The following is a 16,126-nucleotide window of genomic DNA, read 5'->3' as shown; positions in this document are numbered from 1 at the left end:
CATAGAGAAGTCAAAAGAATGACAAAAATGAAACAAAACAACCCATCAAATTCTACTAGCTCAAATGATAAGAAATTTTTCTTATAACCAATACCTTCTTCCTCTTCATTGTTTTCATTTTCTGCTCTGCATAACCCCCCACCCCAACCAGGGATCAAACCCGGGGCCTCGCAGTGAAGGCGTCGAGTCCCAACCACTGGAGTGCCAGGGAATTCCCTGCATATCACTTTTATTCCTTTATACTGAAGGCATCTATATACTGATTCTCCCTTAGAGGAATTTTTTTTTTCTTTTTTCCTGATTCTAATAGCAATAACTATTTCCTATTCAGGAGAAAGTCCATTATTTCAACAAGTGTCCTCCAGTTCTGTTGACATTTGTTTCTTTTATTCAAAGATTGGGGATATTTACCTTACAGCTGCTGTCATTGTAACAGTACCACCTGCTGTTTGGGTTTTTGGCATAAGTGACGTAATGGCCCCCGCCCAGAATTCCTGAATGGCACTATAAGAGAGAAGAAAGTGAAGGTATATTAGTAGTTGACAGGGCACAGTACTAGGATCCAATCAGGAAAACACTTTTGGGAAAAAAAGTGTTTTCCTTCTTCCAAAAACAAATCAAAGAGGAAAAGTGAAAAATTTAAAACTCTGAATCTTACCATTTTATTGTTGTAATTATTTTTGCAAAGCAAAAATTCCTTAGAAACACACAATTGTGAATGACTTGAACCTGTGATTCCGGTTATAATGATTACACGACTGTTCCCTTTATTACACTGCGAGCATCTTGGATTCTACCCAAAAGGCCAAGATATCTACTGCTAACTTTGTCTATCACCAAGCTCAATGCCCAGCAAATAAGCAGGCCCTGAAAAAATGATGAATGAATGAATGAATGAATGAATGAAGATGAGCAAACAAACCACTGAAAGTGCAGATCATTCTGAATACATACAACAAACCACTTACCGAAATTGCATATAGATTATAAATAGGCTTAACATGAATATCTTCTCTTTGGTCATCGGTGCTGTCTTCTTCACTGTGGTTTTCAAACTGACCATTGCTGTAGCCATTGCCACATGCCTCATGCTCATAAAGGAAGCCATTGGCCAAAGCTACTTCATGGTCCTGTGGGGTGACCAGCTCAGGCTGGCTGCCCCCCAGCATGTGCCCTCGGCTCAAGGCATCAGCCAGCTCACAAACTTGCCCAGCCCCGTTCTCTTTGCTGGCATCCAAGTTCTCCTTGCTACTTGACAGTTTATTTTTGCTGCCGATCTGGGGTAGCCGGAGCCTCCCTTTGCTCCTCCCTATAGTCCGAGGGCTGCTGTTAGGGCTGCTGTTTTTGCTGGAGGGACAGCTGGTTCCACTTTTTCTTGATGAAGAAGGTGAACCTGTGAAAGGGAAGAAAAGATAAATCCAAATGCCACAAGTTAAACCAGCCACCAAATGCTAACTATGAAGTCAACTTCACAAGCGTACACATAAAGGGAAAGACACGGGCGTCCTGACTGGCTACTCTTTATTCCTTTTATGTGGACAGTAAGTTACATTCTTGTCTTCCTCAACACCAAACCCCTAAAGGCAGCAATGTCCTGAAAATGTGAAGTATAACTAAGTACAGACTTAGCAAATAGCAGAAAGATGATTTAGGACAGATTCAGTTCAAAACAATATTAGACTAAGGAGTCTTACAAATACATATTCTTCTTCTTTGTAAAATTAGATTAAAAAATACGATCACCAATTATTAAGCACTTACTATTGCTAGGCATGATATTGGGAACTCTATTATCTCTACCTCTCAAAACAATCCTGTAAAGTAGCGGGCCATAAATAGCTCCCCGCCCCCTTATATACCCTTAAAAATTGTTGAGGACCTCTAGAACTTTTGTTTATGTAAGTTCTATCTATCAATATTTACCATACTAGAAATTAAAACTGAGGAATTTGAAAAACAATATACAAGCATATATTTTTCTTTCTTTTTTAAATTAATTAATTAATTTTTGGCTGCATTGGGTCTTTGTTGCTGCACGCAGGCTTTCTCTAGTTGCGGTAAGCGGGAGCTACTCTTCTTTGCGGTGTGCTGGCTTCTTATTGCAGTGGCTTCTCTTGTTGCGGAGCACAGGCTCTAGGCACGCGGGCTTCAGTAGTTGTGGCATGCGGGCTCAGTAATTGTGGCTCTCGGGCTCTAGAGTGCAGGTTCAGTAGTTGTGGTGCACGGGCTTAGTTGCTCCTTGGCATGTGGGATCTTCCCGGACCAGGGCTCAAACCCGTGTCCCCTGCACCACCAGGGAAGTCCCACACAAGCATATATCTCACTGACAATATCACACGTATTGTTGGCTCTGACTCCGCTTGTGAGAGAATGAGAGTGGAAAGGCAAATACTTAGTATTTTTTCCTTTTTCTTTTTTTTTTTTGTGATATGCGGGCCTCTCACCGTTGTGGCCTCTCCCGCTGCGGAGCAGAGGCTGCAGACACGCAGGCTCAGCGGCCATGGCTCACGGGCCCAGCCGCTCTGCGGCATGTAGGATCCTCCTGGACCGGGGCACGAACCCGTGTCCCCTGCATCGGCAGGCGGACTCTCAACCACTGCGCCACCAGGGAAGCCCCTTCCTTTTTCTTTTTTTGTTGCCTTGCTGCGTGGCTTGTGGAATCTTAGTTTCCTGACCAGGGATTGAACCTTGGGCCACAGCAGAGAAAGCGCTGAGTCCTAACAACTGGATCACAAGGGAACCCCCAAATACTTAGTATTTTTATGAAAACAGTTCTGATCCTCCAGAAGGGGTCTCAGGGACTCTCTAGGGGTTCTCAGACTATATATTGAGAACCCCTGCTGTAAGGGAACAAGGATGACAACTATCATTCATGATCACCAAATGTCAGGCTCTATGTAAAGCTCTTTACTCTTTTTCTTTTTTTAAATGTTTTGTTTGTTTTTTGGGTTTTTTTTTGGCTATGCAGTACGGCATGTGGGATCTTAGTTCCCTGACCAGGGACTGAACCCGTGCCTGCTGCACTGGAAGCGCTAAGTCTTTACAACTGGACCCAGGGAAGTCCTAAAGTGTTTTACTCTTGATGTATCAATTTCTCACTCTGTGAACTTAGTATTATCTTCATTTTATGAATGAGAAAATAGATTTAACGAGGCTGTACTTCTTGCTAAAAGTCACATTTCAGACAGGTTCCTTGTACAACCAAGCTGTTGCTCCAGAGTGGAAAACAGGGAAACACGCAGCCTAGAGGGATCCCTGGAGAGCCCCTTGCAGAGTGATGTCTGGGCTCTGTGAAGTCCCCCAGGCCTCCTCACCTTTAGGGCTACTGATGACGTTCGCGCTGAGTGAGGATGGGCTCTTGCTCAGGAGCATGTTGTCTTCCCCAGCTGAGTTCTGAGCATCCATTTTCTTCACCTCTCCTGCCAGAACCCTGGGCTCAGAGAGGTCGTCTCCCTGGGGTGTGAGTGGTTTACGCTGACAGAGAGCTGGGTCTCTCGGCACCAAAAAAGCACTAGGGTCAAAACTCTCACGAGGAAATTTAACAATTTTCTGTGATTTTATCCATCGCCCATTTACAAATTGAAATCGTTTAAGATGAATAATCTGGAGAAGAATAGAAAACACTTGGATTAAAGAGTTCTGAAGATACAAAATACACATTAAAAATCCCCAAGTCTAATACACATAAATGTTCCAAAAATATAACATAACTTTTTTTCCCCCAGAAGAATATATTTTATTATGTAACATAGTTAACGGTCAGGCCACTGCCCTTTAGCTATATGACTAACATGGTAATCCTCCTAATTTCCTTCAATATCCTAGGAGCCTATACTTGCATGTTCTCTGGGCTTGTGACACATGCTGACCTTTACCTCTCTCCAATATCATAGAAGATCCATTCATAAACACACTCATGAGGATAGAACACTATATACTGAATGTTTTGAAGAAAAATGGAGGCGTTTTTTACAGATGAAACTTACCTAGTCTCCAATAGGAGGCCTCTTCCTTCTTACCACATCCTTTGGTTGCTACCATGGAACTTCACTGTCCTGAAGAGCATAAGAATCTCCCTTCTCTTTTTCTTTTCAAGAGCAATGAATTCCTCTAGCCTTAAGCAGTGTTATTATGCTCTCTACTGTGGGCACAGATGTTTGGGTGGCTCCCTCTACCCTAAATGCTTAATAATTTACTGTTTATATAAAGAGAACCCCTTTCTAAGGGGGATGCTGGTGTGTGGATTTAACAGAAGCCCACCAAGCTCTCAATATAACATCTACTCCTCATTATTCTTTAAAGACCTCAAAAACATAGTTTTACAAATGCCAATACTTCATGATATGTTTTATGTGATGCTTACATGAGTATATATAACTGTCAAACTCATCAAACTAGACATTTAAAATCTATGAATTTAATTCCATGTTAACTATACCTCAATTAAAAAAAAAAAAACTTCCCCCTTCCCACCTACCTGTTCCCAAGCCTGTCCCTGTGCTCTGCTTCCCATCCCTGGAGCTAGCTAATCAGCATTAGTAATTTCTCGTGCATCCTTCCCTGGGAAGCTGTTCTGGTCTACATTCACAGTCTCACAGAGTAGTAGGAAGAAGATATGAATAAAAAAATACACACAAGGTCTGGTTAAAATACACCAGTGCCTCACATTTGATATGATTTCCTCCCTTAAGGAAAAAACTTTCTTAAATGAATAGGAAGAACTGACACCTCAAACTTTCTTGACAAGCAACAGGTGAGTCTCCTAATCCATGAATGGAGAAGGCAGAAGTACATCAAATCAGAAAGAATATGTAAGCCCCAGTGCACTTGTGCCTTCACATTTAATTCAGCAGCGTGTTGTGGCCATGTGATGAAGCACAGCGGGATTGGAGGTTCAGCCTCTGTTCTCTTCTGTAGTCCATAAAGCACAAGCCTAAAGCTTCCTCTCTCCCTAGAGCCAGGAGTGCTTTCACCTTGTCCTGAAGTTCAAATTCACCAGGTTGTACCACTCGTGGCACTTCTCATATATTGCACTTAATGCAGTTACTGGTCTATATGACTTCTCTCCCCTTCTAGGCTGTATGCTCTTTAGGATACAAAACTAGCAAATATCTGTAGTACAATTCATCTCTGTGTGCAACAGCAAATGTGTTTTAAACACTGCTGCAGGAAGGGTCTTATTCTCCAAAACTCTTATTTGTTCCCCACTTCTTTCCGTCAAGCTAGACTCTTGCTCTCTCAGAGGTGGGACTGTAACATACCAGAATGGGGGGGAGCCTCCAGAGATCTAGCTTCTTGGTTGCCAAGCAGTGGGTCTTACACTTGGAGCAGTAGTACATCTCATTTTCCCCTAGCTCCTCCTCACTGGTGAAAGCACGCAGGCAGCTGTCCAGGTTGATGGGCTCAGCTTGTGCTCGCCGACTCTGCTCCACACTCTCGTGCTCATCTACAACCTGCAGGTGGAGGGGACAGGAGGAACGGGAGAAGGGGTAGGTGGGAGGGAGGGGGTTTAAAATGGTCACCTGCTATGCATCATCCTCTAGGTGACTCAACCTCATTTACTTTACATGAGGAAAAAAATACAACCCAAACTAGAGTCTGAGCAAATAGGGCATTTGTACATTTATTCACAAATATAACATCAATAACATCCTTGATCAAATTTCTATTCATGTGACCATAGCTTTTTGGGGAAAAATTTCTGCATGCTTCCAAATGACAAAAACAAACAAGGAATTGCCTGTTTATTTTACAATTTGAAATCCTAAAACAGCTTACATGTGGACTGGCTCTCAAGCCAGGGTGTTGAGATTAGGCCATTTATTTATTTATGTATTTGCGATACGCAGGCCTCTCACTGCTGTGGCCTCTCCCGTTGCGGAGCACAGGCTCCGGACACGCAGGCCCGGCGGCCATGGCCCATGGGCCCAGCCGCTCCCTCCCGGACCGGGGCACGAACCCGTGTCCTCTGCATCGGCAGGCGGACTCTCAACCACTGCACCACCAGGGAAGCCCAGGCCATTTATTTTTTAACAGGGACATATAACATTATTAGTATGCTGCAGGCTTTACAGAGGCTAGGAGAAATAATATCACTGAAACACAGATGCCAGATCTGGATTAAATAAGAAAGGATACAGAAAAGCTCACCTTAAGAGGACAACCCCCAGGGCATTAAAACTCACAGGCTACAACTCATTTGCATATTAATGCCCCATAACGCAGAGTTATCAAAATATCATGTGTATTGTTATCTCTCTCCTGCCTCTTGGCGCCTTTCTATCTGAGATGGCAATAAAAGGAACAGCAAGCTCAAAAAAGCCTGAGTTTGCTGAGAAGACCCCTAATACCTGCCCAAACCTCTGTGGTTCCTGTTAACCAGCATGCTAGGCTTTGAAGCAAGGAGGAGGTAAATATGAGAAAGGAGAGAGCAAAGGGGGGTAGATGTGCAAGGATGTATGTTGGAGGTGGCGTGGGAATCAGGAGGAAGGAGACAAGGAGGGGCCTAGAATGCGACAGAAAGGAAGGATTTTTCCCTCTCCAATTCTTGGCTGCCACTTACTAAGCAATCAAGAACCACGGCAGGTGAGGCATACATAGCATGACTATGAATGACCCTGAGACTCCACAGGGATCACATTGCAGGGTGGGGCCGGGACAACATGTACGACAATGAATGCCTCTCTTTTTGACAAAGGTCACATACAGGTCCCTCACTCCACTTATTACTCCTCCCTTCCGGAGGTGAATTGGTTCTCTCTGCCTGAGGCAATTTCCCTCAAGTTTTCCTTCCTGAGCTCACAGTTTAGAACAGGTTTTCAGGTGTGACTTTTTCCCTACCTGAGAAGATGGCTGAGTCACAGGCTGTCAAATGTTTTTATAAACTATCAAGGTTGGGGTTGATTGTGCAATGAAGAGTTTTAGCATTGCATCACCATCCATTTCTAAAGAGCTTATTTAAAGAGGGGAACTTAGAGGAAATCTCTTTTTTTTCCGGAAGGAAAATCTGGCTTGACCTTGACTTCTTTTCTGATACTAACTCTCATCATTTTTAGGGCTGGTCATCCAAGGGAAAAACTGACATGCTTCAAAAGGAAACATGCTGTATCATGGTGGTTAGAATCAGAGTAGAAAAAGAGGTGTATTAAATATAGTACTGTCTCTTTTCTCACAGCCAGTTAAACATTATCTGTATTATTATCTCTACCAGGGATGCTTTATGGCCAACCACAAATTATAGTAAGTAAGTACAGAATGTTGATTTTTATTGACTATATTTTCTATAGAGCACACAGGCTATAGAGCTGGATGGAGACAGGGAGGAAGGAGATGGATGAAAAACATATCTGTGGACAAAAATAATTTTTATTTATTAATAAAATTTCCCTAAATGACAAAGATTCCCTTTACGTCTTGGGATCCATTCCCAGATCCTCTACAATTATTCAAATAGTCTAAATTATTATTGGCACCCTCTTCCTTTTTTTTTTTTAAATCTAAGTTGCTTGAAAGCTCATCCTTAGCCCAAAACATAAAGGAATGAAATAATAAGCTTTCATACATTGTAAGACTATTAGAAAAAGAGGGAGATCTGAGAAGTTATCTAGTTTAATTTTTTACTAAGGAATGTGAGGTCCAAACGGGAAAAGTAAAAAGAATAAGCACAATTGCCTATATTTTTCCCTCCTTACCAAATAAAACATTCATGTAGAAATTCTGGAAAGCAGTGAAAAATGTAAAAAGGCAGGAAACCTTTTATACTCTTAATATAAAGGCAAACTGTCAAAATATTGGCAGATTTTCTTCTGCCCTTTTTTTTATATGAAGAGATTTTTCAGTGTATGCAATTATTTTATATCTTGCTTTATAAAAAACTTTACAAGACATCATAAGCATCTCTCTATGTATGTTGGGAAAAACTCCTGGTAGTCAGCATTTTCAATGGCTGCATAATATTTTATCCAATTTCTATACCACATGCCTCTAATGTGGGACAAATACAAGTTGCTTCTAATTTTTTACTATTCTAACAAATGCTATGATGAAATCTGTCAGCAAATCACAGAGTATTTCCCTAGGATAAATTCTTAAAAGGGGAATTACTGGAATAAAACCATAAAACATACAGGCAACAATCTCAATTTTGAATCTCCTTTGTCTACGTGACTCTCCAAGCACATGCAGAAACCACATGTAGGAAGAAATTAGTCATGTGGCCCCATTCCCCAGAAAGGAAGGATATCTCAGTAGCAGCTTGGTTTCCATGGTATCCTAAGAGCATCACTGAAAATGGAAGTGGGATGAGATTTAACAGGTCACGTAGGTCCCTCTTCCTATAAAGCAGGATGTCCTCCAGAGTTTTTCAGATTGCACACTGGGTTTGTTAAAAAGGGAAAGAGATTTACAGCCAAATAATTTTTCATCTTTGACAGGAGTATCTTGTCACAATAATGTCCTGTTGGATTTTGTGCTGATGAAGATTTAAGAATCTTTCTTTCAATTGCTAAAATTTTCCCTCTTTAAAGTAACCATGGTTGAGGTTATTGACTTACCTTGCTACAGTGAGCATAATCTGCCAAAACATCTACTTCTCTTCAGCTACCTTTAGCCCAATGATCTTTCATTTGGCCAAGTATCCACAAATAGTACTCATCCTTGGCTAGTGAGAGCCTTAGGGTGTGTGGGGGCATATTTAGGGATCCAAATAGGGAATTTGGTCTGGAACTGGGAGTTCCCCCACTCCTCAATAGCACAAAAAGACAGAAAAGTCCATAGAGAACAGACTTGTGGTTGCCAAGGGGTCGGGGAGGGTTGGATTGGGAGTTTGGGATTAGCAGACGAGAACTATTATACGTGCATTATATATGCGAATGGATAAACAACAAGATCCTATTATATAGCCCAGGGAACTATAATCAGTAACCTGTAATAAACCATAATGGAAAAGAATATAAAAAAGAATATATATGTATGTATAACAGAATCACTTTGCTGTACACCAGAAACACAACATTGTAAGTCAACTATACTTAAAAAAAAAAAAAAAGAAAAGTTAATTTTCGTTACTAACTTATCTAAAGGGAATGCCTTAAGAAACAGTGAAGGAAATTTCCATCAAGAATCATATAAATGCAAAAGCCACTACTACTCTTCCTGTGACTAAAACAACTCCTTTGATTCTGTTGCTTTTACATCTCCACCAGATTCTTCATATCTCTATGCACAAGCTATCTAGTCAATCTACCCTTCAAACAATATTTGGCAAACATTTTTAGATATGGAGGTAGTATTCTTTTGGAAGTTACATTTTCAAAGTTTAAAAACTGCTCCAGCCAGTGTGGCAGTAGAGGAAGGCTAAGTGTGAAGAACAGGCATGGAGATGTACTCTTAGGTGTCTTGAAACATTCAGTTCTTTCTCTAATTTTCTGATCACTATGCCCATTAAAGGTAGCAGCTATAGCCCTGGAATGCACTTGAGCTAAGTAATAGTGGTTACCAAATGCTGCAGCTTCAATAATAATTAATAAACAGGCAGAGAGACTGGCACGCTTGATATGTCATGGCCAGAGAATATAACTTCTTAATTACGCCCAAAGTTTTGTTTCAAGATTTACTTATTATTAACATTTTTGAAATTCAATGCTCCAATACAATTAACTCTACAAGTGGGAAAACTGAAACATCCACAGAATCATGTTAATATATTTAAGTGCCACAGAGAATGCCAATGAATGTTTTTCTAGCTGTTTTTAAACTGTCTGAAAATAGAAATGGCATGATACAGTTAAGCTGGGAAAAATTTTACATAGGAAAACCACCATCTTACGATGGCTTTGAGTACTTACCCTTTCCTGTGATGTTTGATAGCGGAGGTGAAGGGCTGTGGGGTCCCAATCCACAGCAATATAGGCATTTCCAATGAAAGCTCTGTCTTCCCCACAATCAATTTTACAGCCCCTGCAAAATCTAAAGGGGGAAAAAAGATCTACTGAGGAAAGAGTAATTATGAAGGAATCCAAATTTTCTTTATCAGAAATATTCTCCCCGGGAATTCCCTGGAGGTCCAGTGGTTAGGACTTGTCGCTTTCACTGCCACGGCCTGGGTTGAATCCCTAGTAGGGGAACTAAGATCCTGCAAGCTGTGGGGCGTGGCCAAACAACACAAAAAACCCCCCAAAACTCTCCCTTCCTACTTCTTTTCTTTTTTTAAAAAATAAATTTGTTTTTTGTTTGTTTATTTATTTATTTATTTATGGCTGCGTTGGGTCTTTGTTGCTGCCTGTGGGCTTTCTCTAATTGCGTTGGGGGGGGCTACTCTTCACTGCAATGCGCGGGCTTCTTACTGCAGTGGCGTCTCTTGTTGTGGAGCATGGGTCCTAGGCGCACGGGCTTCAGTAGTTGTGGCATATGGGCTCAGTAGTTGTGGCTTGCGGGCTCTAGAGCGCACAGACTCAGTAGTTGTGGCGCACAGGCTTAGCTGCCGTGCGGCATGTGGGATCTTCTTGGACCAGGGCTCAAACCCATGTCCCCTGCATTGGCAGGCGAACTCCTAACCACTATGCCACCAGGGAAGTCCCCCTTTCTACTTCTCTACTTTCCTTCTTGGGCATCCCAATTTTTCATGGGCTTCTAACTTCAGACTGATAAATGCATGAATATGTACTATGTAATTATTATTATTATTATTTCAGGGACTCCTGCTTATCACTTCTCAAATCTTTGGTTTTTCAAGGTACTTGATAACCATTTGTAAATCCACATGAATATGCGGACTTTATGGCAAATAAATGATATGGGAATTGGCTATCTGAGACCATACACCCTCAAGAAATTCTAAATTTAGTTATTAAATGCTTGGAGGTAGGACAATTTATCTGGCATAACCATGCCTATTTCCTTGTTTGTAAAATGGCACATTAAATAAATATGTATAAAAATTTATGGGGTGGGGGAGGGAACCATGACAAAGGCCATGGTTCCAAGGCCTATACAGACTCAGTTTGCTAAAGCTGTTACAGTTCTCTGAAGGCTGACTTCAGTACTCAGGCATTTTCCAAGCTGGGACAGTAATGGCCAATCAATCTCCATAACTCTTCTAAAAACCAAAAATAGACTTCCAGCAAGGTCTAGTAAATAGACTATGTCTTACTGGGCTCAGAATTGCTAAACTGATTTATATCTAAGGAGCAGAAGGTATAGAATGATAAATGTTAGTCATAAACTATGAATTTGATGAGGATTGTAGAGTTTACAAAACCAGCTAAATCTCAAGAGCAAAACTTAGCTATAGACCTCACAGGGAAGAGATGAATGAAGAATTCCTAAGTTTATTTCAAGCTTTTCATTATTCATTATTAATTCTAAAAACTGGAAACCTTATGAAAAGGGTATAATATCTGAAGCTGCAATTCTAAAATTTTTCTTTTGCAGAAGGTCACTTTACCTATACCATGGGCACCAAGCACAGGAGTTCCCATCTTTCTGCACAACTCGTAGAGTGAATGGATACTGATAACCCATACTGTCATCACTGAAACAGAACATAAACCAAAGAGTATAAGAAACATTTCTTAGTTGAGGTCTCTTTCATCTTCTCTTGAACTAACCCTAGAAAGGGGCATCTGTCAGAGCAGTATGTTCACATTGACAGCTCAATGCTGGTTATCCTAACCCATTAACTGCAGCCCTGTACAACCACACTCAGGGCTCCCTGCTTATAGAGGGGGAGACACAGCAGACTGCCAGATGTCTCTGAGCGAGTCCATGTGGTCCACATAAATTTCATAAAAATAAGCTAATCATGAAATCAAATGCTAATTATCCTTCAGCCCTAATTCTATCAAGAGATTTAATTCACATTAAACCAGACCTCTTCCATGACAAGAACACTGACACACCACAGAAAGCTGAAAGGTCATAATGGTATTAGAGGAGTTGACTATATATTTAGAAGCTTCTTTAATGAGAATCCCTGATGTGGTACATGACAGATACCCCCTTTCCTTGCCTTAACTATCTAAAGCTATAAGCTACGTAACATTTTTAGGGTAATGTCTTAACTGCAAGATAGCTTTGCGAGTTCTCCAACTTTAAAAAAATTTATTCATCCTTGCCCCAATAAGAAGCAATGCAATGACTATAACATAAGAGCAATATACTTTATGGATCATTTGGCAATTTGTAGTGGCTATTGCATGGCTGCTCAAGATAATAAAACCATGATAAGGACTCACTGTAAGGGCAACAGTGAGTATCATGCCTGTCACAGCAGTTCCCAGCTTTCCGCATAACTTGTTGATTGAATGACTATTGATAGCCCATGCTGCCCAGTATCATGTCAATGAAAACCAGATCAATGGTAAGTGAGGAATCCAAAGAAAGATAAAGGGACAAAACAACCAGGTAGCACTCTGGCAGAGAACTGTGAAGCACCCTCTTCTAAAAAGTTTCTTTACTTTTTTGCTCTAACGGAAACCTGGCTTTCCTGAGGACTCCGCTTCCAGTTCACCTCTTAAGTGTTAGCTTTCTTCTCATACACCCCAGAACCTGAAGGTGATATGGGTCTCCTCCTTACTCCTCTTTACCACTTCTGGCAAAATTCTGGTTTCTATGTAGCATCTGCTACTGAATTATACCACCTGCTTGCTATTCCTCCTTGGTAGGGGCATTTTTTCTTTATTCACTAAAGATTTTAGAACGCAGTTCACTGTTTTTCTCTCTGTCACTTCCATCATACTCTTGGTGACTTCAATGTAACTTACCTAACAACTCCTCGGCCTTCTCTCTTCCAACAATAATCTCCATTCTATATTGATCTACCCTCTCCAATGGTCATATTCTAGATCTTGTCAATTGATAGTGGCTATTACATGGCTGCTGAAGGTAATGAAGCCATGATAAGGACTTTACCATCTCCAAAAATCTCAATTCCAAACATCCTACTTTGAAACAAACATCTCCTATCTTCTTGGATCACTTATTCAAGTATCACTACTCTAACAATTCTTTGACCCAACATAAACCTCCAATCACTGCCCTCAAATCCTCACTTTCCTCCTTATCCACTGTCCCTCAAACTAACCATCTTCTGCATGGATCCTCAATTCCAGGAATTTGTCCATTTAATCTAAATTTTCAAATTTATTGACATAAATACTCAGAAAAGTAGAGAACTGTACAATGAACAGCACCCAACTACAATTAATCAACTCTTGGCCACTCTTATTTCATCTATACCCTTACCTAGCCCCACTAGATTCTTTTATTCCATTTTTTAAAAATGTTGTACAATATACATAAAATTTACCATTTAATCATTTTAAGTGTACAACTCAGAGGCATTAGGTACATTCACAATGTTGTGCAATTATCACTACCACCCAGCTCCAGAACCTTTTTATCTTCTCAAACAGAAACTCTACCCATTAAGCAATAATAAATTCCCCTCCCCGCAGACCTTGTTAACCTCTAATCTACTTTCTGTCTATAAACTTGCCTATTCGAGATACACCTCATAAAAGTGGAATCATACAAATATTTGTCCTTTTGTGTCTAGCTTATTTCACTGAGTGTAATGTCTTCAAGGCTCATCCATGTTGTAGTATGTATCAGAACTCCATTCCTTTTTATGGCTGGATAATACTCCACTGTATGTATATACCACATTTTGTTTATCCATTCATCTGTTGATGGACTTCTGGGTTGTTTCCACTTCTTGGCTACTGTGACTCACTAGATACTTTTGAAGAAAATCAGAGGCATTTTATCATTTTCATCCATAAATATTTCACTGTGTTATCTCTAAAAGATAAGCTCTCATTATTCTTTTAATGCCTGTAGGACCATCTTGTCTTTAACCTACTCTAACCTCTGTGTCTTTTTTTTGGCGGTATGCGGGCCTCTCTCTGTTGTGGCCTCTCCTGCTGCAGAGCACAGGCTCCGGACGCCCAGGCTCAGCAGCCATGGCCCACGGGCCCAGCCGCTCCGCGGCATGTGGGATCCTCCCGGACCGGGGCATGAACCCGTGTCCCCTGCATCGGCAGGCGGACTCTCAACCACTGCGCCACCAGAGAAACCCTAAACTCTGTGCCTTCATCTACACCACTCCACTAAAACAGCTTTTGCAAGGTCACCAAAGGCTGCCATTTTATCAAATCCAGTGGTCAATTCCCAGTCTTTCTCTTAATCTGATCAGTCTTCCCTTAAACACTATCTTCACTTAACTTCTGGGACACTACTCACTCCTGGTTTTCTTCTTACTTCACTGGCTGTTCCTTCTGAATCTCCTTTGTTGTCTCTCCCTTCATTATTCAGCCTCTAAATGCTGGAATGCATCAGGAATTAGATCTTAGGCATCTTCTCTCTTACTATCTAAATAATATCAACTGGTCTCAGGGCTTTAAATACCAACTATTTGCTGATGACACCTATATTTATACCTCCTGGGAAGACCTTAAGTCTATCTCCCACTTGAAAATATAACACAGATCTTGAATTTAGCTTGATTCCTATCATTGCTTGCCAAAACCTACTCCTTCTCCAGTCTTCCTCATTTCATTAAATGGTACCAGCATTCACAATTGTTCAGGCTGAAAATCTATCTTGGAATCCTCCTCCCCTCATACTCCATATCTGATTCATTAGCAAGCCCTGGGAAAAGTCCTCATCTAGAAGCCTTTTAATTCAATTAGATTTTCACTTCATATTTAATCTTGCCCTATTGTCATTTTTACTAAACACAACATTCATCAATTAAATCACTTATCTATTATTTGTACTTTTCCTTTAAAATTTATTTACCTTAAGCCGTATCCTAATTATCAAAAGACCCTCATACCATAACAAATAACCTATCAGCAAAAATAATTTCTTTACTCAGTTAACACAGAAGCAGAACTCCCACGTGCACCATGATAACAAGAAAATGATCTTCAATTCAAATGAGATATAAAAGGCAACACAATCCCAAAGATTATTAGAAATAAATACATTTACTAATCTAATAGAACAGTGGTAAGAGGAATGGAAAAAAAAACAGAAGATGCTTATTTTCTTTACCAAGACTTATGAAATTACTCCATGTTAAAATGACATGGTAGGGAGATAATCCAACCGAATCATTGTTATGGCATGAGACTTTTTCAGAGTTCATGTATAGATATGCACATATAGATACTGTTCCCATTTGGAATTTCAGAGGGTTGAGATGATGCAAATTTCCTGGTGAATTCATACTCTCTACTTTTGTAGTAACAGAAGCCAAGGATATTACCCGAAGCATATAAAATACTAGCTGAAAAGATTTAGGTAAGAGATCAGAGAATACAACGATTATTAGACACTGGAATGTCTAGGTGATGAAAGGAAGGTGTACAGTCTCTCCTACTCAAAAGACCAAACCAAATGGTTGAACTGTATGTTCCCTGGATGGTTCTTCAAGGAGTGATTAACCTGACATGGAATGGGTCCTATAAATCACACAGAATTCACATAAATTCTTCTTCTACATTTGGAAACTAAAAATCTAGGAAGATGCCCTGAAACTCACCAGTCTTGCGCATGATTACTAGCTTCCTGAGGTGGGAGTGGGCTGGCTAATCGAGATACTTGAATCCAAACTGCGTCATACAGGTCTTTCTTCCGGGTATGCACAGTACACGGAACAATCAGAGGCATTCCGAAAAGACTGGGGCGATTCTTCTGAGATGACAGGAAATACAGTTCTGTCCTCATCTGTATGTACAAACAAGAGAAGAAAGAGTGGAGAAGATAGGCCTCTGATTCCTCCCTTTCATTCTTCTAAGACTGCCAAAAACAGGCATCACTATCATTTTCAACTTAGTCGCTATCACACTTCCCTTTATTTATAGGACCATCTTTTATTAATATGAAGAGAATGGTTATTCAAAGTGGAACCACTGAAAGGTTGAGGTATTGCCAATTTCAGAGTTGCTCTCTATCTATCAAACTTGGGTTTTCAGCATTTAATATTTTCAAACTGCGTAGTTTTTCTCTGATAAATATTTCTCACACACACTGAATCATATGTAAAAAAATTAAAAATCATATTCTTAATTACACGATAGAATAAAAGTAAGGTAAACTTTTAAAACGTTTGCTTTGAGTA

At 40.4% G+C, this 16,126-nt stretch overlaps 1 protein-coding gene across 2 annotated transcripts in view; it reads right to left on the bottom strand.

The window, feature by feature from the left end:
* Nucleotides 1-16,126, bottom strand: part of USP32 (ubiquitin specific peptidase 32) — a 197,142-nt gene that overhangs the window by 2,464 nt on the left and 178,552 nt on the right. For both annotated transcript variants that reach the window (XM_024757701.1, XM_024757702.1), the window contains exons 27-33: nucleotides 15,548-15,732; nucleotides 11,444-11,530; nucleotides 9,846-9,966; nucleotides 5,262-5,453; nucleotides 3,315-3,603; nucleotides 969-1,393; nucleotides 412-504 (exon numbers count right to left, since the gene is read on the bottom strand). In XM_024757701.1, the coding sequence (XP_024613469.1) occupies nucleotides 412-504; nucleotides 969-1,393; nucleotides 3,315-3,603; nucleotides 5,262-5,453; nucleotides 9,846-9,966; nucleotides 11,444-11,530; nucleotides 15,548-15,732 (1,392 nt within the window). The remainder of the gene's footprint in view (nucleotides 1-411; nucleotides 505-968; nucleotides 1,394-3,314; nucleotides 3,604-5,261; nucleotides 5,454-9,845; nucleotides 9,967-11,443; nucleotides 11,531-15,547; nucleotides 15,733-16,126) is intronic.

This window comes from Neophocaena asiaeorientalis, unplaced genomic scaffold, assembly GCF_003031525.2.
Source record: "Neophocaena asiaeorientalis asiaeorientalis breed wild unplaced genomic scaffold, Neophocaena_asiaeorientalis_V1.1 scaffold327, whole genome shotgun sequence".
NCBI lineage: Eukaryota > Metazoa > Chordata > Mammalia > Artiodactyla > Phocoenidae > Neophocaena > Neophocaena asiaeorientalis.
Note: the sequence above shows the minus strand (reverse complement) of the source record. Positions and strands in the feature narration are given on the sequence as shown.